The sequence below is a fragment of the Gouania willdenowi genome, chromosome 17, assembly GCF_900634775.1.
Source record: "Gouania willdenowi chromosome 17, fGouWil2.1, whole genome shotgun sequence".
NCBI classification, from domain to species: Eukaryota; Metazoa; Chordata; class Actinopteri; order Blenniiformes; family Gobiesocidae; genus Gouania; species Gouania willdenowi.
Genome location: NC_041060.1, coordinates 15,184,889 through 15,210,306, shown reverse-complemented (window position 1 = coordinate 15,210,306; position 25,418 = coordinate 15,184,889). Strand labels below are relative to the sequence as shown.

General features: G+C 36.7%; 1 protein-coding gene across 1 annotated transcript in view; it reads right to left on the bottom strand.

Moving 5' to 3' along the window:
- Positions 1–25,418, bottom strand: part of ak5 (adenylate kinase 5) — a 77,149-nt gene that overhangs the window by 10,534 nt on the left and 41,197 nt on the right. Inside the window, exons 8-11 of the mRNA XM_028473582.1 lie at positions 21,445–21,518; positions 14,747–14,792; positions 13,096–13,140; positions 5,157–5,320 (exon numbers count right to left, since the gene is read on the bottom strand). Of these exons, the coding sequence (XP_028329383.1) occupies positions 5,157–5,320; positions 13,096–13,140; positions 14,747–14,792; positions 21,445–21,518 (329 nt within the window). The remainder of the gene's footprint in view (positions 1–5,156; positions 5,321–13,095; positions 13,141–14,746; positions 14,793–21,444; positions 21,519–25,418) is intronic.

Here is a 25,418-nt window from a genome sequence, read left to right as displayed (position 1 = left end):
TAGTCTTAACTTTTGAAACTGCTTCGGATTGGCTTGTTTATTTATTTCATTTAAAACATTGAAACTAATTTATTTCTCCTCCACATTGAAAAAAAAAAAAGATGAATGAAAAGGAGCAGAAAGAAGTCAAACTTATCATTTGCCCCTCCATAAAAAATATTTTACATTAAAGGGCCCATGTTAAGCTAAATGGACTTTTCTGTGCTTTAAACATCATAAAAGTGTTATTTAGGTTTCATAAACATGCCCAAAGTGTGTTTTTCATTGATTCCCTCAATCGTTAGTTAGAGGGTGATTTGCTCCTTTCTTACTGCAGGGTGACCCCAAAAACCGGCCTGGGACCCTTTCCTGCGTGTCATTCCCTGCTCTCTCTGACCCCCCTTCCTGTCAAGCAACTGTCATATAAAGGCCACTAGAGCCAAAAAAATCCTTTAAAAAAAAAAAACACCTCACTGCAATTTGATGACACGTTCCCACTTTGATGACGAATTTGACGCGGCACTGAGTTGGAGAAGCCACGCCTCCATGAAGCTCTCTGCCGTGATTGACATGTAAACAGACACGCCAACAAAGGTGAGCATGTCAGCGTCCTTCGCTCAGTGCTATGTATGTATTTTCTACAATCTATGTATGTACCGGTGAACGCCCCGCCCCCACGCTCTGTCTCATGTTTATAAAGCAGCATGAGCTCGGCTACGGAGTGGGTGGGAGGAGGGCGGGGCCGTCCTCTGGCCCTACGTCACCGTGGGGGGAGGAGGAAGTCAGTGTCCCGTCTATAGACACGCCCACTCATGAATATGCAGAAGTAGGCTGCAAATCAGCCTGTTTGTGTAGAGTTGCTCAGAAAGTGATTTTCAGAGGCTAAAACTCTGTAAAAAAGGCGAGTTTGGGAAAATAAACCTCAAATACTATGTTTTGGGGTTCTTAGAACAAATGGAGATAGGTGAAAAATATCATGACATGGGACCTTTAAAGAAAGGCAAAATGCAAAGCAGTCATGGTCATAACTCATTTGAAACCACAACACAGTTAGACTTTTGTCTCATATTTTTTCAACAAAATACATTTCACAATCTTTTTGAACATAGTTAGTTACAATAATGTTCTTTCTTAATTTTTTTTGCAGATTTGAGGGTAAAATGCACATGATTTCTAGAATGCTGTATTCTACCAAATTAGGAAATGTTTATATTTTTGCTGTATAAATATTGGGTTTGTATGTTCCATGTTTCCACTTCCACGAATAGTTCTCAGTGCTCATTTCTGTAAAAGAAAAATTGGATTTGTGTAAGATTTACAGGCAGCGCCCTACACTTCAAAACAATGAGTCGAATACGGCACAATCGGTGAGTTATACAATATATACAAAGCCGTTTGATTCAGCGACTGCTTTACTTACATTTGGATATTTGAACTTTTGTGTAATCGATATGTGATTTTCTTTGTATTTGTTTATCATCATGTCCCGCCCCCTCACACTGAGTTGCGTTCAGCCTCAAATGAGTCACTCAGATATAGGATTTTATACGTTTAATTCATTTTATTCCATTCACCTATTATGAAATGCTTTCGGGCGGTAGTTTTAGACCTGCTGCTTAGTTCACATTTAGTCTTATTTTAGTTTTATTCATGTGAAAAAGTATTGTCACAAATATTATTTTGTTGATTAAACACCGATGGAGAGTTGATAGTGAGAGAAGAAGGAGCAGCATGAGTAATGTAGTGTACCACCTATCCACCTAAGGGCTGTTTCCATAATAAACTGACTGGTTATTGTCTGTAGAATGAAGATGTATGTGTCTGATGGCTTCCACCTGCTAACATGGACATGGCTGTGTCCTCTTTGAAAACGTTTCCTCCTGAGAGTGTTTGATGGAGGCCATTCATCAGGTGTACATGCTGCATCTTGTACGCTGACTTTACAAGGTTTGAGAAAGCCATTTTGAAAAGCTTGGACTGTGTTACTTTCCCAGCCTCGGTCGTCACATTTCAGTTTATTCAATCAAGTCCATCAAGCCTCCAGCAGGAAAAGCATATTACATACTAAAGTCATTTAGGCTTTCTAAAGTCTGGAAGCAGCATGTGCTTCATCTCTTCCTGACAAGCAGCAGTGTTGGCCAAGCTTCTTGCTGAACTTTATTTTCCAGCTCCTCAAAGGAATATACAGAGCGTCATTTTGTTTACTTCCCGTGGTTGTAAAGATTTGACTTTCCTTTCTGTCCAGTCAGTAAAAAGCAAGTGTTATTCCAACTACGGTAGTAGTGCAGTTATTTTTCTATTGATTGCCTTACGTGTCTCCAACATCCATAGATGGACATTATAATAAAACCCTCCTCCATCACACTGTGGGATGTAAGGGTGTGAGAAAAAATGGATTCGACGATATAACGCGACATTTCACTGCACAATTAAGGTGTCGATCCAAAAAATGTCGAGATTGATTTCTTTTAATCATCATCAAAAAAAACATTTAATTGCACTAACATATGCCTATGGTCACTATGTGTCAGCAAACTACATCAGACCTTGTTAATCTTACCTCACTCCTCACTGCAATTTAGCTTGGAAGTTTATTATTTATAGGACAAACCCCTTGAGATGAACCATCTCGTTTTCGAGGGGGTCCACAGTAGCGTTCAAACAAAAAAGAGAAGCACAAGACAGAAGCAGCTGTACATGCATTTCACAGGCTACAAACAATAATACATAGAGGCAAACATTACAGTATATTACGTACCTCTCACACACAGACACACCAATCACATCCACACCATACACACAAACACACAGCGCTCTCAACTGTCAAAGGTCGTATAAGTTGATAGTTTTCATTGTTTTATTTTCATAAAACATATTGGCCACTTTGATAGATGTATGTGGTTAATTTAAGAACTCAACACAACCAGAATCTGTTGTCGAAGCAAAAGTTAAACTTTTTTGAAAAACAGAATTTGACAGGTTGATAAACATACCACTTGTTTTTGATATTGGTACTTGCAAGTAAAAAAAAAAAAAAAAGAAAAAGAAATCAATTGTATTTCATACCATTTTGTACTTGTAAAGATAAAATGTGTAATTACCGATATCGCAATATATATCATATTGTGTAGTATCGGGATATATTGTATCGTGTCATGCTAATTGTGTCGTCAGATTCATGGCAATGTACACCCCTAGTGGGATGGTTTGCACTAAACACTGACCTGGTGGCAGATCTATGCTTTATGCTTTATCTGCCATCCATTCCACATAAACATAGAGCAGAATCACTCACTGTCAGTTACTAATATGGATATAAAGCCACTGGTCTAGATGTATACATTAATACAAATATAACAACACAAATATATGTGCTATGAAAAAACACCTTCAGATAAATTTAAACACTACTAAAATGATTGAATAAAGTTTGAGAAACTCAAAATGAAAAAGTAACCAGTATATCGTCCATTGGGTTAGACATGTTGGTCGATACTGGTGGAGTGACAATTCTGCCGACCTCGGCTCTTTGCTGAGCTTTTCCCAGATGGCTGTACACTTCACGCACTCAGCAGAGTGAGCTAGAAAATGTCATTTTGGCTATTCGTATCAACAGTTTCATTCCCAGTGGAATTGTTTTTTTTTTGTTTTTGTTGCAAAGACCAGGGCTGATACGGGGGTGTAGACTGAGCTGTGAACAGAGATCTTTGCCAAGCTTTACTACCTCCATATTCCTCCAACATGCCACGACTGTTACATTTCAAAATGTCATCATATTTATACCTATTCTGTTTGTGTATTAGCAATAAACAAAAGCAAAAAAAAAACATCTTTAAATTATATTCCTGAACAACTTTATTTTTTGAAAAACAACAGATTTTGTAGAGCTTTTTAAGGCTTTTGTAAGGCTTTTTTTTTTAAAGCACTTCAATCGTTAATTTCTTTTAATGTGATATTTATTGCCTAAAGCGTGCAGACTGAGGATGATATTAATGTCATATCTGTGTGTGTCTCCATGATCTCTGTTGTGCAGTTGTTCGCAGTGCACACAGGGGGGCAGACGTCACCTGCTCAGCAGCTGATCCTCTTCCACAGAGCGTTTAGTTCCAGTTTCCACAACATCTTTGTTGTGATGTGAAGATGGCGATTTTCATCTTGGAAAATTTTCTTTTCTTGTTTGACCTCAGTGGGCGGGGCCTCCGAAACAGGAGGGCTTAAAGGTGCAATATGTGAGATTTGCAAGCAATTTCTGCCACCACCAGGCGGCATATTACTGAGTAAAACCGACACTTCCGCCATATCCGGTCCTGACCACTGAATGTACAGGTGACAATATTCTCTGCTACACCCCGCAAATGTTTTCGGTGGGCCCATGCCCACACCTTTACATGTGTGATGTGTTCACGAGTGAAGATGTTTAAGCAGTTGTTTGTTAGTTGTAAACCTCACAAGTAGCTCACCGTTTATATGTTTGATGGATGTTTGCTGTAAATAGGACTCACCCAACCTGTGGAAAATAGGTACTACAGGTTGCCTGCGCCGGCAATATTTATTAATGTATATATAAATGTGTAGTCTAAAAAAAATCACATAGGGCATGACAGCTAAGCACATGTTTCTTAACACAACAATTTTTATTTTACGTAGTTAAGACACATTTAAAAGTTGAAAATTCCACATATTGCACCTTTAATATGTTAATGAAGATGGAATTCAGCCACCAGATTTACCAACACCTGATCATTTGTAAGCTGCGATTGGTCAGATATGAATAAGTCCCACATGTTAGTCCTGTCGTACGACCAAATGTGAACTCAAATTTGCACCCGTTTTCATGCAAGGTTGATAAATGAGGGCCCTTGTTAGCCAACCAACCACTCCTTTAATAGTGCACGGAAGGTGATTAGGAGATTGGACACATCTGATAAGACAGGGTGTGTAACAGATTACCGTCAATCAACTAAAGTACTGGATCAAAACTCAAGATTGACCCAAATAAAGAAGAGCTCAACTTAAATGACACTTCAATAATACAGTTAAATACTTAATACAAACACAAAACTAAGACCCACTCGTGACATCATGAGTGGATGACATTTGAACTGGTAACTCACTGATTTGGGTTGACTCTAAGACAAGCTACTGGAGCACATGAAATCACATCATGTATCACTAACCTCAGGCAGCTGCTCTCCTCTCTCCAGGAGCTCCTTCAGGTGACGTCCTCGCTCATTGTTGGACTGTAACTCGCTGCACAGCACGTCGCCCAAAGTGATGCGTCGCAGACCGAACTTCTCCTCTATGCGCTCACACTGGACAGCCTTACCTGAGCCTGGACCGCCTGGAACACACACACACACACACACACACACACACACACACACACACACACGCACACACACGCACACACACACACACGCACAGATGAAATTAATTTTCTCTCATTGGATCCTAAAGCAAAAACTTAATCCAACTAAATTAAAGCCTTGATAACAACAAAAAAACCACTAATTCCTTCCTCAGAAACCAATAAACCTTTTGTTCTCCATCCAGACATATTTGACACAGACGCGAATGAAATGTGATTTATGGTGTGTTGGAAGGATTATCGCTGCAGTAGGTGTGAGCTCGCTGTGTTGTGATGCACGCAGGTGGTTTGAGGTGCACACTTGGCCATGAAGCTGATGAGTGAAGCAGTGATTCATCAATAACAGCCTGCAGCCTGGTGATAAAACCAAGGATACGCTGTGCAACATGTGCCGCTACATTCTCCTCCAGGCTTCGAAACCTGCAGAAGAATGTTGTTCACTATTCAAGTATTCCTCGTCACTGCTTCTCTGAGAGCTAACGTGAATACAAGCGGGACTCGGTTTGACTTAAAATAGCCTTGAAGAGTGAAACAATTTGGATCAGAGGAGACGTATCCAGTCATTCTGAATTCAGTACATGAGCAGGGGCTTTTTAATGTTAGCCAACCTTAAAAACGCTGCTCGGGTTCCTCACACCCACTCACTACATCAAATCCTCTGCTGCTCCAGGCCTCAGTCAGGACTTGAACTAATGACTGATGAGACCCCCAAGGACCTTGTTAGTGACTCATAAAGTTTGTGGATTTCAAAGTAAAAGTGGCTCTGTTGAGCATTCCTGGGGTTAAAGGAAAGTCTCCAGTCTCTGTCAATAGTGAGGATTAGGGGTGCACAGATTGCTATTTTCTGGCCGATCACGATTTTTTTTTCTTAACTGACATCGTACAACTTGAATGTTCCAATCTTATTTTATTGTAAAACATTCAACAATATGTGTAAAACAATACAAATGTGTTGTTTTAACTGCACATGAGGTAGTTATCTCAAAAATGAATTAAAAGTTCAGAACATTGCTGTCCACAATACTAAATTATATCACTTCCTTTAATCTTTCATTTTTCACTTTTTAAAAACAAAATAAAAGTGTAACAGGTGTTTGGAGCTCTTTGACTAAAATAAAGTGCACAGCAATATTTTGGTTTTACAAATAAAGAAAATCACAGGGTTTTGGGTTAGGTGATATAATAATAATCTATGGGACAAATGAACAAAACATCTTAAATGACCAATGAAGTGTCCTGAGTTTTAAGTTTCCTTGTAGAAAAAAAAAATGTCCAAATGCAGCAGCTTTGTGGATATTTAAATGTAAAAATATTATTCTAAAAATAACTTGCAACAGCTGACAGGACAAAAGCTAAAAGTCAAACATTCTACAGAAATAATAAAGGGCAGCATGTGTAATATTTTTATAAGTCAAAGGGTAATGACAGGTTAGTTGTTTTTAGTCTTATTTCAGTCACTTATACATTAGTGGAAGGTTTTTATTCAAATCCAAAACCATGAACTCCATCCTCATAGTATCTTTACTCTTTTCACTGATAAGATCTCAGCGGATCCCTGGCTCTGGGTACCGCTAGCATTAGCTTCAAATGTTGCACACTCAGCGGTGTGATGGTATCTTAATAGTGAATGAGGTCGCGTTTTGTTTGCAGCTACACCAAGGCATATTTCCGCATTACAGGAAGTACAAATTGCAATCTTTTGCTCTCTTTTTTGTGCAAAACTGCCGAAATGCCAACATGCTAAGCTAACCGTGCTCCAGGTGTTGTTGTCGTTATCCTGTGTAGCAGAGGCATGCGCGGGCTGGTGGGCGGGGCTTTTTGTCATCTCACAGGCAGCAGAAGACGACAGTGTCTGACTTTATGACAGACTTTAAGACCTTTGCAGAGGTAGAAAAGATTGGCGGAAAGATCAGTTTCATATGCAAGGATCGGCCGATAATAAGGAAAATCGGCACCGATCGATCGGCTGGACGATCGGTGCATCCTGAGAATATTATGAGGATTTATAGAAAAAAACCCATTATGAATGGTTAGCTGAGAAGTGCTTCAGTGTTACGCTTAATAAACAGGAGGATAAGAAAATACAAAAATAAAGGGTCAGTGTGAAAAGCCCTAACTAGTTGTTAGTTATATATATATATGTATATATATATATATGAGTTTAGTTATATAGTTAAATGAGTCAGTCATGGTCCTAGTCAATTATAGGGCTCTGATTGTAAAGTTGCACATGCTAAACAGCATCTTTTTGCAACATTTAGCAATCAACCACATTAAAAAAAAAACATATGTGAATTTTTTTTGTGTATTACTTTTGACCAGATTTATAATATTTCTAAAATCAGTGATATTTCTTTTTCGTAAAAATATGTAAATGTTAAATCTAAATCTAAATGTTAATTAATAAATGTAAATATAAATGTTACTTCTAAATGGTAAATGTTAAATGTAAATCTTAAATGTTAAACCCAAATGTTGAATCTAAATGTCACGGGTGAAACTAAATATTTAGCTAATATGAAAATCACCGGAATGAGCTTTTATGTTGGTACTTCTGGTGCACTTGCATATTAGTTAAATATTTAGTTAACATTTAACATTTAGATTTAACATTTATATATAACATTTAGATATAAAGATGAAAAGAAATCAAAGTAACAACTAAAAATAATTCACCTATGTTTTTTTAAACGTGGTTTGTTGCTAAATGTTGCTGTTTATTTTAGCATGCACAACTTTACAATGGGCGCCCCATAGTCAATGAGGTAATCAAAAACCAAAAAATGTCACATGATCAGATTGATCACTTAGATTTAAAAAACTATTTCAGAGAAACAGATTGTTTTTGAAATTTAGGTGACCATGTGACATTTTTGATCACATGACTTTGATTGATTATAACCTGCAGCTGTGAAGACTCAGTATACCTGCCCCTGATGAAGGCCATGTTGGCTAAAATATGTAGGACAACTTTTTAATGTTTCTACAGCCCAAACCTTAATAAAGGCATTTTCAGATTGCCTCAGAAATCTTTGGAATGAAGTTTACTTGGATCCCACATCCTGAAGAGCACTGGGGATACTTCTTGGCAGAACCCCCTCACATCCATGCAGCACTCCATGCCAACCTGTTCCTAATTCTGGTAATTATTCTCTGTTAAAAATGATCCACACACAGAGGACTGAAATACTCAAATATGGCATTTTCTTCATTGGCAATAGAAAATGAACAAATCTGCCAGTGGTGGTAGATTTTTTGACGATCCAAAGTGCAGAGAACTAAAGCAGATCAGTAATATTATCATAAAAGTATTATTAATATAAATACATGGAAAAGGCATGAAGATGTTTGGATCAGATACATGAAATGCATCTGAAAAGCATGATTACTTGCTGTCTGGCCTGAGTGATGTTTTTTTGCCGGAATATTTACTGTATGTACCTGTATCTATACACATGTATGTGTGTTTATATATATATATATATATATATATATGTATATGTAGGTAGATACAAAAAAAAAAAGACAGAAAAATGAAGTTAACAGTTGTATATAAACAGTGTGCACTTTTAATGTATTTTTGATGTGAATATACGTATATATATTTTGTTATGTCAGCTGTTTATTGTAGATGCTTTTCAAAACATAATAATAAAAAAAAACATAAAAGGAAAAGGCATGAACAAGAAGGTTGATGAAAGTTAACAAAGCACAGAATCAGCAGAAAAATATCCATAAATATTGTTACACAAATTCAAAAACTCAAAAATGAAACCCACAAATGCTGGGACTGAAAAAAAAAAAAACCATTGCAGTAAAGCATGTCGTCTTACAGCTTAGTTTGCACACATCTTTTTGCTTGTTTTATACAACAAAAATAATTAGAGGCTCCCCAATGTTGTCTCCTGATCTTCATTTTTTGATCATTTTTTTTTATTACTGTAGCGCACATAAGGGAACAGATGATAAGCTGTCTTATTTGTTCAGTCTGGCTTTGCATAAACTGTATCTGAGTGCCATTTAAAAATGTATTATATTTTATTTGTTTATTTGGACAGTGCACATTAATGAACACCAGTACAATACTTTGTGTAATTGTGCCAAATTTAGCCGTGAGTTATACTTTCCATCTGTTGTCCTCATGCATTAATGACAATAAAAGATACAGATATAGACATAATATTCACTCCAACATGGACATAATGCAGACATTTACATCCAAACGAAGCAATAAATAAAATGAAATGAAACAAGAACCTTAATACCAACAACGTTTCAGCTTTGTAAATTCAGAATCAGAAATACTTTAATAATCCCTGGGGGAAATTAGTTTTGTTACAGCAACAAATATTATACAAGCCACATCTATTAAAGGTGCAGTCCGCAACCAGCAGATCCCTCCCTCCCCGCTGCTCTCTTGCCCTGCCTCCAAACTTCCCAAAGTCCCTCCCTCAGAGGAGCTAACAAGCTAACATTTGTCTGACAGCAACATCTCACTAATATAACGTGCCCTGTTGAAAGCATATTACTGCAGCGCTTCTCTCTCTCTCAATGTCCTCACACCTCAGCAGCAGCAACAACAACACAGTGTCACTTATAGCAGCCCATACGGAGGCTGCTGCGCGCACATGAACAACACATGCACCACAGAGTTCTAGTGTAACAATTACAAATCAAACATAATGTAAATCAAGCAGCAGTAATTACCTTTCAAGCAGAAAAGTTGCTAATTCTATCTTCAACTCCTCCAGACCATACACTGTAAAAACTCTAGCTCTGGGGCCTGTGAGCAACAGCTGTCAGACAGTCCATCAAACACAATCCTGGCTCTGATTGGTTCTTTTTGCTCGGTCGCGGTGCATTCTGGCAATCTGCCAAAGGCTGCAGGAGCAGCAGGGAGGAATCGATGAGTCTGTTTTTTTCACACATACTACTAGTTTGATGTAAAGCTGTCCTTACATAGTGACAGCTTTAGTAAATATGACAAAAAGTCACTTTTAAAAGAGTTGCAGACTGCACCTTTAAGAATAATATAAACACAACTATACATGTGTAAAAGGTCTACTGTACAGTTTAATTATGTGCAGAAAGTGCAAAAAGAGAAAAAAATGAAATAGACTGTCCGTGTTTGAGTCACGTTACAGAAAGGGGGGTGTCTGACTATCTTAGGGAGGCGTTATAGCGTTTAATGACCACAAGCAGGAATGATTTCCTGTGGTGCATCTGGGTGACAGGTGTCTCCTGCTGAAAGTGCTCCCCTGCTGGGCCAGTGTGTCAGTGTGGGGCCAGTTTTTAGGAGATTCTCAGAGTTAAATCATCTCCCACCATGTGTGAACAGCCCTGACAGTTTTTCCTTTAGCACAAGCCAAAGTGACAGATGGAATAAACTAGCATGGAGCAGCAGAGATGGAGAGGAGACACTTCACTGAAGGGCAGATATAGAGCTTTAGTAATGTAATGTATAGGTCAGTGTGTCTCATAATCGTCCCTTCCTCAAAGCTTCAGGAGGTAATGGGTTCATCAGAAATGATCAGTCCTTATAAAGAAAGACTTGACCCAGAGACATTTTTCCCGCCTCCAAGGATTGAGAAAGCTCCATTAACTTCCTCGTCCTCTGACGGTGATGATCAATGACAGCAAAACCATCAAATCAAAGTGAAACATTCTCACAAAAAGGTAGTTTTTAGTCCCATTCTTCTCAAAGTCAAAGTGACTTTGCAGAGTGTTGATGACGCTAATAATGCATTAAATCGGTTAAGAGGGAGGGAAAGGAAATACAAAAGTGCAAGTTTTGTTTCTATGGCAACATTGCACAAAAAAGCAAGTCAGCACATCATGACAGTAGAGGAGGCTGGAGGCAGTGATAAGACCAGAACAGGCTTCTGAAATTAATTTTATGGTACGCAAAACAATCGTTTTTTAGCTAATGAAGGGTCGGAAACCTCTAATCCAGAACGTGTCCCAATAAAAAATGATTTATTAATCATTTTAAATTATCAGGCAAATAAAGGAGCTAAACAATCACCTACATATAAACAGCAAATATTCTAATAGTTTAAATAATAATAATAAGAATTCCCTGATTCAGGGTTGGGGTCAATGACATTTTTCAGTGACAATTGTGTTTTCAATTACCCATGTTCAATTTCAAATAATCACAATTACTGAGCCTGAAATGAACACCGTAATAAATGTTAACCTTCCTCTTGTGTTAGCTTTCTGTTAGCATCTTTTATTATAAAAGGTCCTAAATCAGCTGTAAAATTCACTAAAAACAAATGTGTAATTTCTTTCCCATCTAATGGTTAACTTGTTAGGCTTCCTAATCAATGAAAATATAGATTTTAATATTTTTGGTGTGGGCATCTGAGCCTTTTTTGTCAGTATACCCCTAGATTACATTTTTTTTAAATGGTGAAATGTAGGAAAGCTTGATATGATACATATTTTTAATAACTGTTAACTACATGTGTGTAGAAATGTACACAGAACTGTATCATGGCTCCCCAGTTTTCAATTAAACTATAATTGACCATTTTTATAGAATTTCCATGGCAACGATTACAATTATAGTCTTAGAAAACACTTAGATTTAAAATACTTCACAAAAACGTCTTCCTTCAATCTGCCATTTGAAGTGCAGCTCAGTCACAAACAAACACGTTTGATTCAAGCTGACAGTTGTTAAATGTGACATTTTCCTCTAATTATCATCTGATCCTGTAAAAATGCTCAACTGCCGTCATTTAAATGTTAAGACACACTGGTTTAGAGTCAGAACAGCAGACAACTGTTCCTTAAGAAATCCATTTTGATCTCCTGCCTCTGGCAGACTGGCAGTTGACAGTCGAAACATGTCATGAGATCAAAGTGGATTTCCTAAGTTATAGTTGTCTGAATAAATGAATCTTGCTTGAATTACTACACGAAATTCAAGGAAACATCAAAGCGATCAGCAGATGCCTCTGATAAAGACTGGCAGTTGTCAGTCAAAACATGTCAGGCGATCAAAGTGACAGTAAAAGGTGTCTAAATAAATGAAACCTTAACATACTATTAAAAAGAATCTTCTGCAACCAAAAATCTTTTCAATAGTATGTTAAGGTTTCATTTATTCAGACAATAAAAACTTAGGAAATCCATTTTGATCTCCTGCCTCTGGCAGACATACAGTTGCCAGTCGAAACATGTCAGGAGATCAAAGCGGATTTCTTAAGTTATAGTTGTCTGAATAAATGAATTCTTAACATATTATTTAAAAAATAAGACAAGAAGAATCTTGCTGGAATTACTAGACGAAAGTGTCAGGGAAACTTCAAAGGAAACTTCAAAGGAAACTTCAAAGGAAACTTCAAAGGAAACTTCAAAGGAAACATCAAAGCAATCAGCAGATGCCTCTGATAAAGACTGGCAGTTGTCTGTCAAAACATGTCAGGAGATCAAAGTGACATTAAAAGTTGTCTAAACAAATGAAACCTTAACATACCATTCAAAAAGAATTTTGCTGGAATTACCAGCTTTTGAAAATACAATCAATGCTATTAAACCTTCTTAAAATTTCAACTGCAAATAAGAATAACTTATTCTCATCAACCATTTGTATTTTTTCCTTTGAACTCTCTGTGTGTGTGGGCGCGCCTCCTCCAGCCTTATTAGTGTCTGGTGTATTCATGTGTCTCCTGTTAATGAGGATCCCGTGTCTTTAGCCGTGTGTTGAGAATGTCGGGGGACTTTTTACATACACGTACCTATCATGAAGATGACCTTTGGTTTCTTCTGTTCTGTACAAAAGCCTGTCAGAGGGAAGAGAAACATATTTTAACAGGAGCAGCAGCTTTACACAGTCCTCTGGGGACTTTTGGCGACATGCGGCGATTTAAAATATTCATAATGACATGTAAAGGTCACACTCTGCATCTGCAGTAAAAGTGAACATTGAATGAAAAATGCAAAAACTGGAGAACATTAAACTACAAAAATGTATGAGGCGTTTGCTAACAATTTTTGTCACTATTGACCAGGGTTTGGTCAATAGTCAATAATTGCAATTATGATGTAATCATAATTGTAATTTAAAAAATCTGTCGCTGTTGTAATCGAATTGAAATAAATCGAAAACTGGAGAACCATGTTACTGTTCTATGGCTTACACATACGTACAGTAGTTACCAAAATATGTCTCTCATAATCTTTTTCCACAACCAAAGTCAGTTCTCTTAAGAATTATTTTAACATTTAAAAAAACAAAAATATTTTAACCAATATTATCATTTATCAGGAAGCCTAATAACGTAACCAAGAGATGAAAAAAACAAATTGGATGATCAAAACGATCCATTATCATAAGAGATGCTAATAGAAAGCTAACAAAATTATTTATTTCAGTAATTGTGAATAATTGTAATTGAGAACGTAAATGTAATTGTCTTTCAGGGGGAAAATAATAATTGGAATTTTAATTGGAAATTAATTTGTTTTCATTTGTAATTGAAAAATGTAATTGATCCCAACCCTGCTGTTGATATTCAAGCTTCATTTTCATGTTCAAGCCATGTTTCCTTCATGATTTTGCACTACCCAAGAATTTTGTGCTTGTGTGACCAAAGTCCATGACATAAACCAGGTTTAACATGGAAGAAAAAGGAAAAAAAAACACATTCCCACCGGTTTGTGGGTCAGTGTTTGAGAAACAGTGCAGAACTGACAGGTGCTAAAGGATTTCTCTGTGGGTGGATGTGACGATGAAACCAACCAAATAAACAGCTAAAGGTAGAATGAAACAAGTAAACAAAAAAGTGGGAAATCAACACGTTGCAAACTGATGAGGAGATAAAAACAAAGGGAGGAATATAAACAAGCGTCGAGGAAAAAAGTCGTGGCTCCTGAAGAAACAATATGTCCTCAGGCATTAGGACATAAAATGATTTGATGGACACTTTCTAATGGACTCGGCTGGAAGCAGAAAAAAATATAGAGGAAATAAAACACAGCTCTGTCTTTTACTCCTAAATGGATTTCCACCAGTTATTCAGTTTGGACAGCAGATGTTGGGCTATACACCAGACTAATAAAGTAGAAACCAAAAAGGCAGGAAATAGCATTTTCTATAGGGTAAAGTAGCACTTTAGCCCACTTCATTGTATTGGCTAGGAATCTTTTTTAGTGTTTAGTGTAAAGCATCACATCTTGTTGGAAATACCAAATTAAAAGACACTCCATCCCCTTCCATTTTTTAACACAACCAGTGTTGCCTGAAAACACACAGCGGAGACACTTGGTATTCACCGAGATGGTTTATTTCTGATGAGGCAGCACTGAATGAAGAAGAGGACGTGGGGTGCATGGGCATTTCATTGCTTTTGTCTCTGCATGAAAAAATAAATAATAAATGCAACTCACTTTCTGTGATTTCTTCAGCAGAGGTGGTTTCTTCATCCTCTTCTCCCTAAAGAAACAGAATGCATTTCCTTTAGCTCTCAAGTTGCTTTCCTTTTATTTCACTTTAAAAAAAAAAAAAAAAAAAAAAAAAAAAATATATATATATAAATATAAGCAGCGTCACAGTCAAATTAATAAAGAAAATACTCAACTAAAATATATATTTAATGAAATTATTATTCATTTTAGATAACAATAAAAAAAATTAATACAAAATTTGAACTGAAAACTTAAAATTGCTTCAGATGCCTTGGTGACTTCCTAATGGACATGGTTAATACACTGGGGAATAAGGAACAGTTTATTCTTAAGTGGGCCACAGATTTTATGTGGGAAAACTAGTAATTTAAACATTATTGTGCCCTAGTTTACATATCTACGTATACATAAAATGCAAAATATGTAAGAATAAGACAATATTCTAGCAATAAGTGATCGATATCAGTCACAACTGGATCTTCACTTTAAATGTCCTAGATTTTGTGACTAATTTCTTTTTAATTACGGGAAATGTTATTTAATAATTTGAGGAAAATTGAAGGATTTTCTATGAATTTAGAGTTTTGACACTAAAAATGGCTGCAATCATGAGATAAAAGCACCAGGAGTGTTGAGTTTAATTTACATAATGATTCATGATTTCTCAGTAAATGTACTTCCTCCTGCGGTCCAAATTGGACTGAAGTGCATTAGTCCCAGATGGACAGAATGAGTTTAAATAAATTCAATCAACCTGTGTCCTACTGAAACTTCCCGAGAACGTCAATGGCCTGCTGTGTTTGCCAAATGTACAACTGTTCACAGCAACAACAACAACGTCTGTCACTGTTAGGATTAAAAAGCCACCGCTTTAATGTGTTCGTAAGGCCCATAGAGAATTAGTTTAACGAGATTGCGTTTGAGAAAAAGGGAAATAATCACGAAAGCCTCTGTAAACCAAGAGCAAACATGGCCAGAGCCTGGAGGAATGGCTCTACCTCAGCAGGCTTACTCACTGACTTATATTAGAAGAGCGGAAAAACAAAACTGGCTTAAACACTCAAACATTCCAGTTCTTTGTCCAGCATTTACAGTCGAATTTCCTCAGCTTTAGCTAACGTTACCATTCTGCTACAATTTGCCCACTAACGAGCCGAGCGTCATCACATTTTCAGGTTTAACAGCGTAATAATGAACAGAAATAGACAAACATGTAAAAGTATGCAGTGCTGTTATAATAATATTAGGGGTGTGACGAGATTAAACTAAACGAGTTTTCTCATTGGGTTAAAAATCTCTCGCAAGATTTTTTTTTATTATTTTTATTATTTTTGTGAGCTATTCAAACTTCTATTTGTGACCTGTGGGGGCAGTAATGCGTCTTTGCTACGTCTAGCCTGCCAGAACCTAAACCAGGAGAAGAAGAAGGAAAATAAGACATTTTAGTTTTAGTTTCAATTTGTGTAAGAAGTAGTTAAAAGAACATGGCTGTGTAGTTGTTAATGACATACAGCACTTGGTCAGGTTCTGTTTGCACTATTTGCACTCTGTATTGACAGAGTAGAACGTTAATATGGTTTTGCACATAATATTGTTTGCACTTGGAAAAAAAGAGGGAAATATATAATTTTATTTATTTTATTTTAACTTTTACAAATGTTTGTTTGTTTCAATTTGTGGAAGAAGAAGTTTATTAAAAGCTCATGCTTACGTCATGCACGTAAAGAGTTACAATAAAACATTTCAAAATGCATGTGCAACGTTGTTGTGTGTTGTAAAATCTAAAAATAATAAATCTAAATATCATGTCATGACTTTCAGGGTGGGTGTGTTCTGTATTTATTTTTCCATGTGTTGCATTGAAGTGATTTTGGTGTTAGTCTAAGGTTGTGGGTTTAAATCTTGTGGGGGCCTTTTTTAATTGGGTAATGTTTGCTCCTGTTGGCCGTGTTTGGTTAGTCTTCTGCTTGGTAATATGTTCTTAGTTTGTGGCTCTTCAATGTGTCTGTTAGTAATGTATTCCTGTCTGTGTCGTCTCACCAAGTCCTGTCCGTATGAAGCTTCTGTGTGAGTGATCGGGCTCCTCCTGTTTCAACTCAGGTGTTCCTTGTTTTCTAATTCTCCCTGGCACTAATGAAAGTTCTGTTCGCTGATGGATCGCGTAGTCGTTTTCTTTTTTTTTTTGCTTCTTTTGTCATCTGTATTTTGTATTGTGTTGATTTTGGTTAGAATGTCGGGAAGAACAAAATTCCACTTCAAGAACCACTGACCAGTGCACTTTTTGTCGACTTAACATGTTTGTCATAGTTTTTGTCGACTACATTTTGACCATTTTTAGTTTTGTTTGTTTTTAAATACATGTGAACAAAAACTATATAATATATTTACATTTTCGTCGACTAATAAAAACGAAACTAGAGTGTCGTCACATGGGACGAAATCCAATCAGAACTCATATGATCAGTGAAAACATCAAATCTAATATCAGGTTGATCAATGGTAATTAAATCTTTAAAATATACAGGATAGAAGTTTATTTTTTTTAGTCAACTTTATCTGTAACAAATTGTCATTTATTTGACTGAAACTAGACTATAATGTAATATTTGACATGTAAAAGATGAATGAATGTTTAGCTTTATTGTACCTGTAACCCATAAAGAGATACATTTTATTTATTTATTCAGAATGATTATGTTGCCTGCATAGGCATATCACATACATTATGTGAACATATATCTAAACACATGTACATATGATGTACAAAATCGCAACACCACATCTACAGTATCCTATACACGCTCATTGGGAGTGGAAGAAGTCATCCCCTCCTTTCTCACTCAGAACTCTCCAAATAATGAAAAACAAGACTTCCATTTTATCTATAAGACAATGTTGCATCTTTGTAAAATACATCAGAACAATCAAGTCCTCTGCACAAGGAAACCAACAAATCATTATACCTTACATTATCATAATCCTTACTACATTCTTCCACGTTGTAGCTTGAAAGCACGATTTGTCTGTAAATTGCTTTAAATTTATGAATTGTCCCGACACTGCTTCAGATCCTCCTTTAAACTGTTCCATAATAGAGCACCACACGCACATAAGCTGAGGCTTTTTTATTGTTGATATTTTAAGTTTTTGTAAATACATCTGACCTGAGATTATAACCTTCTTGTTGATAAGTGAAACATTTTTGTTTAAATATTAACTGGTAGTAAGTTATTGTCTGCTTTGAAACTAACTTTGATCATCTAAAAATCAACAATATCATAAAATTTAAGTAGTATTGACTGTAATAATAACGTGTTTGTATGGTCTCTATACCCAGCTTCATGAGCTAATCTTATAGCTTTTTTTTGTAACATACATAGGGTTTAGTACAGTTTTATATGTATGTTCTCTCTCTTTTCATATTTACAACTAAGGTTGGTTGTCAACAATCTGTGTATCATGTTATTCTACTCTGTGGCTAAGAAAACAAATCCAATCGATCATTGGAGAGTCAAACTGAGAGTAACTTTTAAAACATTTATTTCAAACTTTAAAGAAAAGTAGCATTCCTGTCACAAAAACAAAACATGTATTAATTACATTCAAATAGCGATTTGCAAATGCGTTAGCCTGCAGAGACGCCAATGTGAAGCCCCAGTGTAGGAGTTATTGGAGAGGAGCAGAAACAGGGTGCTAAATAAATGGCGTCAGTGTGGAGGAGTGCTGGGTGCCAACAACACACCAGCACGACATGTCGTGGGTACACCAAATGGTCTAATGACTCAAAGAGATAGAAACACATAAACAGCACGCATCGCTTTCCCTATGTGATCCATGCAAACATACATGCATGAGATCACGTGTGCACACCTACAAACAAACCCACGGATGCAAAATCTTTAGGGGATTTCTGTGATTTTTGAGTGACATGTCACGTATTCTGGTAACGTGTGTGTGTGTGTGTGTGTGAGTGAGTTCAATCAATGCAACAAGCTGTTTGCAGGCACATACATTGATGCACAGAGGATATAAGACGTGAGCTGTACATACTGTACATGCTCTCAAGGTTCAATAATAACCCATTCACTACCGGCCGTGAGGCACTTCGAAGGCCGACTGGCTCCAAACTCTTGGGATAGCCAATAAAGGGAAAAAAATGATGGCATAGCTAGAAAAAAACCTATTCATACCTGCAACTTCTTTCTCCTTCTGGTTACTCGCCCACGTGATCAGATTAAAAAAGCTAATATGCTGCTCCTGCCCCAGATAATATTCTTCCCACCTCATGGAATGCAATATCAAGATGTCATAGCCATCAAAAATAAGCCTGGAGACGTTTATTCCAGAAGAGAAATGCTCCTCATTCTGAGAGTGAAGGCAGTGTGCTGTAGTCCACTCTGCCCACATTTATCACTCAATGTGTCTGTGATGACAGCCAAGTGGGCTCATTAGCACATCTTATATCAAGGAAATAAGACATCATTTAGCAGCTGTGATCCTCAAACCCATCAGGTTTGACAGAAACCAAATCAGATTATCATTATTATTTATTTGAAATACATTTATTGTTCTAAGGAAACACATGAAGGCACATTTGATTGTCAGGTCCAGTGGCAACCCCCTCGAATAAAGGTGCCAGAGATCAGGGACCCCGCTGTACCTGAAGGTGGTTGAACACAGACATGAACATTGGAGAACAGTCTTGTGGAGACAGGGTCATCTATAAGGGGGAATAAAAGGGCCCCTCCATAAAGTCAGGAAAATGACGTTCTATGAATCTGTGATAACCACATTTATTTATTTATCTGAATAATATCCACTGTTATCCAGGAAGTTTATAATATAATTAGAATTTGTGCCATACTATATAGTCATCTTAAAGATGTAAATTATTGTTTTAATCAGAAATAAAATGAGTTAAAAGTGACCAAAAATGGTGGAAAAGGTGATGGGTATTTAAAAACCACAGAAATTGGTTAAAAGTTGTAAATTAGAGTGGCCAAAAATGGACAGAAAGGGTTCAAACTGTCAATATTGGAACAATTAGTTTAAACTGGCAAATAACGGGCATGACATACTGTGAATGTGTTTAAATTGGCAAAAAAATGCATGAAATATGATGAAAAAAGGTTAAAAGTGACAATGGGTCAACATATGTGACATTGGGTTGGAAAAGTGGTGGAAACGGCTCATAAATGCCGAAAATGTCTTGAAAGTCTAACCTAAACCTAAACCTAAAAGTTAACTCTTGACATTTGAAAGAGACATGGTAGAAATGGGATTAATGCAGCAAAAATGCTTTAAAAGGAACAAAAATATGGCAAGAAAAAGGTGAAGAAAATAGGTAAAAATATTACAAGTTTGTTGTAGTTGCAGAAAAAGTGTAAAAATAAGCAAAAATGGGCTCAAATTGTTAAAAAAATATTCCTAGTTTCTTGAAGGCATCTCGCGACCCCCTCCCAGTGTCTCCCGACCAAAGTGTTCAAAGTGTCCCAAATCCTCGCTCCCTTTGTGCAGAAACTAACTCAGCTGAGGGAAACTGGCACAAACTGAGGACATTAAAATATGAATATACAATGTTTAAGAAATGTTTTTTTGGGTTGAATTTTCCTCTAGTTAGAAGTTTTCCACTCACTCAGTGCTTTTTCTGTCTTTAGCTGATCCTGGGATTCCAAATAGAGTGTTGGATGTGTTGCTGGTTTGACCTACAGTCCAGTGCATTCCTGGTTCAGGGGTATTCTGTGCACATAAGGTAACATGAAGTGACTGTTTTGATGGCGTAATAATTCTGCATTACTGTTGCACGAGGCAGACGTGACAGTTTCCCGCCAGTGGCAGTGAGCTCAGCTGCTGCTGTGCTGACTGCAGAAACATCTCATGTTGGGACTTTAGCTGCATCTGTGCAAGAATCTGCTGGAAACTTTAGGGGAGTTCCAGGAATAATATAGCGTGAGACAAAGACAACAGTTTAACATCAGTGTCATGATATTCTACAAAACTGACACTTTTTCTCAGCTGTTTTGTAAGATTTAAAATTGGATAAAATTGACTAAAATACAACAAAAAACAAACAAAAGAGAACATAAAAATAAAAGATTATTTTCATTTTCATTTTTGTACATTATTCTGTCATTTTTGTGTATTATTTTGTCTTTTGTGTGTTATTTGCTTATGTTTATGTATTTTCTGCCATTTTTGGTCATTTTTCTGCCATTTTTGTGTATTTTTCTGCCATTTTAAGTCATTGTTCTGTCATTTAATTTTTTTTTGCTTTAGGCAGTATTCTAGTGTCAAAACTTAAATCTTTTTAAAAGTGGTAGAAGTGATAGTTTACAGGAAGCAGCCTGCCTTCAAACATACACAATTGCTTGCAAGCCACAACCCTGCTGAGTGGATATGACTAATTAAGTCCCTTACTCAAACTCTATCAAATATGAATATGAAAGAATGAAGAAGATCCATTAATTTAAAAAAACAATTAGAGCAGAAAGCTTAAAGAAGCCCCTGGTACGCCAGAGAATGACACAGAGGTCAGCGACGTTTCACTGACAGCAGCACCAAGATCTTGACGCTCGCCTGACGCTGCCAAACATCACACAGCAATCTTTTCCAAATATGAGATAAACATGAACTTTAAGTTGAGAGGATTGTCACAAACATTGCAGGATAAATGATTTTACCTCTTTATATTTACTTGAAACATCCGTCAGGTTGCTTGTTTCACCCGAAAGACTGAGATCCAGCTCGCTGAGACCTGCAGACATACAGAAGGCACATATCAGTTATCAGGTCAAAAGGCAATTTAGTTTTACAATGAATAGATTGATATAATATTATATAAACATACAGAGTATCAAATGGTCTTGCTATTGGTCAAAATGGCATTGCTATTGGGAGTGTGTAAAATCTGCTGCAGTAAAAGCATGTCTTCATGGGCCATTTCAATACGTTTTCAGAACATCCCACACACTTCGGTCTAAACAAAATTCAGAAATGTTTACCAATTGTTCCGTGATTATTCAATGTGTGTTGATTTTTGTGTGCCCTTATTTTTCCTTAAAAAAGTATTTTTTGAATTTCAAGAGACCGTCACCCAAGAACCAACGTGTATATGTGACTAATCATTAGTGATGTGAACAGTCTATGTGCATAGCTCAAAGCTGATCAAATTACAGGAAGCTGAGGCATATGTAAAGTTGTTTGCAAAGACCCAAACATGTTCGAGCCCGAAACCCAGACAACCCAAACAAATTTTTCTTCCATTTTCAGCTTCCAATATCTCACATAGAAAACTGAAATGCAGCTCCACCTATTCTCTCAGGATATATAAAAACATCTGCTCTACGTCCTATCTGGCGGACATGACGGCTCCTCAAAATTGGGAAAAAAAAAAGTTTGTCTGGGCTTCAGGCTTGAACATGTTTGGGTCTTTGTAAAGAACTTTGTATATGTCTGTAATTTGGTCAGCTTTGAGAAATCCAAAAAATACTTTTTTAAAAAAAAATTAAGGACACACGAAAATCGACTCATACTCTCCTCACTGGATTGGCCATATCTCAAAAAGTATTCATCTGATCAATTTAAAAATGTACAGTGCCTATTAAATAATCATGGAATAATTGGTCACTTCAGTGTGGGCCATTTGGTGAAATGACATGGAATGTGTTTATCCACAAATATTGTTATTAAATAGACAATTTAAACATATACAGACAAAAAGTAATAAACAAGTTATGTAGTTTGTTAATATGTTGAAAAAATCATTTTGTTTCACTTTTATAGATCCCTCTACCTAATCCAAAACATAACATAAGGTGCCATAATTTGGCAAACAACACATAATGACAGCCTTCATGACACCTTATTCATGCTAATGACAGATAATGACATGTAATGTAAGTGTTACATTTTTTTGTTCTGATTATAAATTCCCTCAAGCTTTAGTTTTGTATTGATTGCTCTAATTTGCCACATTTGTAATTTTATTTTAAATAAAAATGCATTTGACTACATCAGTGCACAGAGCTTATACACAGACATCAAAGCCCTGTAATTTGGACTATGAACTTCCTGATGTCACAACTACTGAGGGCACACACCGCAGCATCTGGGAATATAATATTTCGTCTTTGATTAATATCTTATTTTATTTTATCCCCTTTATGTTATCTCCTGTTCAGACAGTGGGATTTGATTGTGTGAAGATGCAGCTTTGAACGTTAGGCATGGGAATGCAGGAAGAGCAAGGAAGTGCACAAATCAAAGACTCAGCAACCTGTCAGAATGCATCTCTGCACGTGGAGCGACTGAGGTGTGAAGGTGCACACATGAAACTAGAAGCTGTGCGCACCACCTCAAGATGCTGTTTTTTTCATGGAGGACAGTAAGGATGGAAGAAAGCAGCTGCAGCTTTTCCTTTGTTTTTTTTGTTTTTTTTTTTTGGGTATATCCGATGAAGCGACAGATGTTCTGAGGGGGGGTTTCTCTTTAAGGGGTTGACCTTAACTACTGACGATCTATTTTTAGATTTGATTTGATCTTTTTGATTCCAAAGGCTTTTCTACTTCAGTAGGTTGCCGATCTGGTAAAAACTAAGAAATCGGATCTACAGATTATCATTGCACACATGGAAACCTTTATATTTCATGCATTAAGTAGAAATGTACAGTAACACATTTAAGAATGACTATTTCATGCATTGGGCTTATTCCCTGCTTTAAATTGTAAACACCAAAAACACATTTGTTTTATTCTCTGAATGCTTTAATGCACTTTATGCTTCGCTGTTGAATTGAGCTATACAAATAACTTGACCTTGCCTTAGAACATCTTTAAAACATGCAGATGCTGCACTGCTCTTTGATTTCATAATAATAAAGTAATGGCTCTAAATTGAAGCTTTAAAATGATGCTAAAAAACCTCAGCACTCCTTTTCCCTCCTGAAGTGTACAATCTCTTTTAAATCAAGAATAGTCTAATAATATGAGAATAATTAGGAACGTTTAACTCATTGTCCTTCCTTAAGAGACCATTTCTGATCATTTCTTCTATTAATTACAACTTAAAAAGAACTTGAGGAGGTTTTGTGTTGCTCATTTGTGTCCTTTCAGTAAAACCAGTTCTTGAGGCTTTTTAACGCTGAGAGAAGCTGTAGAAATGAGCCAGGCTTCCATCATTTGGGGCAATGCAGAAACCATAGAACACCATCCATCCATTTTCTCTGCTTATCTGTTGCCTGGTCACGGGGGCAGCATACTTTGCAGGGACACCCAGACTTCCCTCTTTCTGGCTACTCCATCCAGCTTTTCCGGGGGGATCCCGAGGCGTTCCCAGGCCAGCCGAGAGACATATTTCTCTCCAGCGTGTCCTGGGTCTTCCTCAAAGTCCCTTCCAGAGCGGTGTCCTAATTAGTTGCCCAAGCCACCTCATCTGGCTCTTCTCAATGCGGAGGAGCAGCGGCTCTACTCTGAGCACCTCCCGAATGACTGAGCTTCTCACCCTATCTCTAAGGGAGGGCCCAGCCACCCTACGGAGGAAACTCATTTTGGCCGCTTGTACCAACTATCTTGTTCTCCCTGGCCACCAGGTGCTCGCTCTTGAGCCCCAACCCCGGGCCTGACTCCAGGGTGGGGCCCTGGTAGCGCCAATCTAGGCGACTTGAACATAGCTCCCTCGATCATTCGGGTACTCAAATCACTCAATCACGTTAAAGTGGCAGTTCATTGAACACAAGTGTTAAAATGTTTGTTTATAGTCACTCCTATATTTTGCTTAAATAGTGATTAGTGCTGGAGTTATTTTAGTTTTTTAAATGTTCTCTATAATTTTAGAAAACTATTAAAAGAGGTTGAGTGGGTTGTGTTTAGAGGAACTAAACCCCAAGGTTTTATGGTGAAAATTCAAAACATGTATTGATTATGAACGGGGCTCCTAGACTAAAATGTCAGGACTTGAAAAATAATCAATCAACAACACTACTTTCAACAGGAAAAAAGTTGTTTTGGGGTTTAGGTACTCTTTAAAGTAAAAATTCAATGCAAACATTCAAACAAGCAACTTTGTTTGCATCAAATCACTATCATATATAAAACATACCCACAGTTCTGGTTTGAAGCAGTTCGTGTGCATTGATTTGACGTGACCTTGACATTAAATTTAAAAAAAAAAAAGGTTTAGAAAACAAATTCTCATCAATTACCAGTGTTAATGATAAAAAATATATATATATATATATTTTGGTTTTTAAATGGGTAGTGTTATTTATTGTATAAACTTGGGATCACAATAAAAATAAAATCCTAATATTGCTAATGTTGCTAAAACAGGGGTTGCAAAAACCATGATCAAATATTTTAATGTTTTTCACAATATAACATGCTTGAAAAGATTGACACAAATGCAGTGTTTGTATTATAAACAGCAAATAAAAAACTGTCCAAAATGTGGAATAGATGGGAAATTAAAGTCGCCATTGATCAATACTTTATTTACAAGCTATTTTTAGTGGTGCATGTTAAAAATAACCCTTCATAGAGAGAGAAAAAATAATTAGTGCAGTCGCGCCTCCTGACTTACAGTATATCTGATCGTATCTTCAAGCAAACCTTGCTTCTCTGGTTGCTATGCCAACTGAAAAGATATGCTTAGTGTACA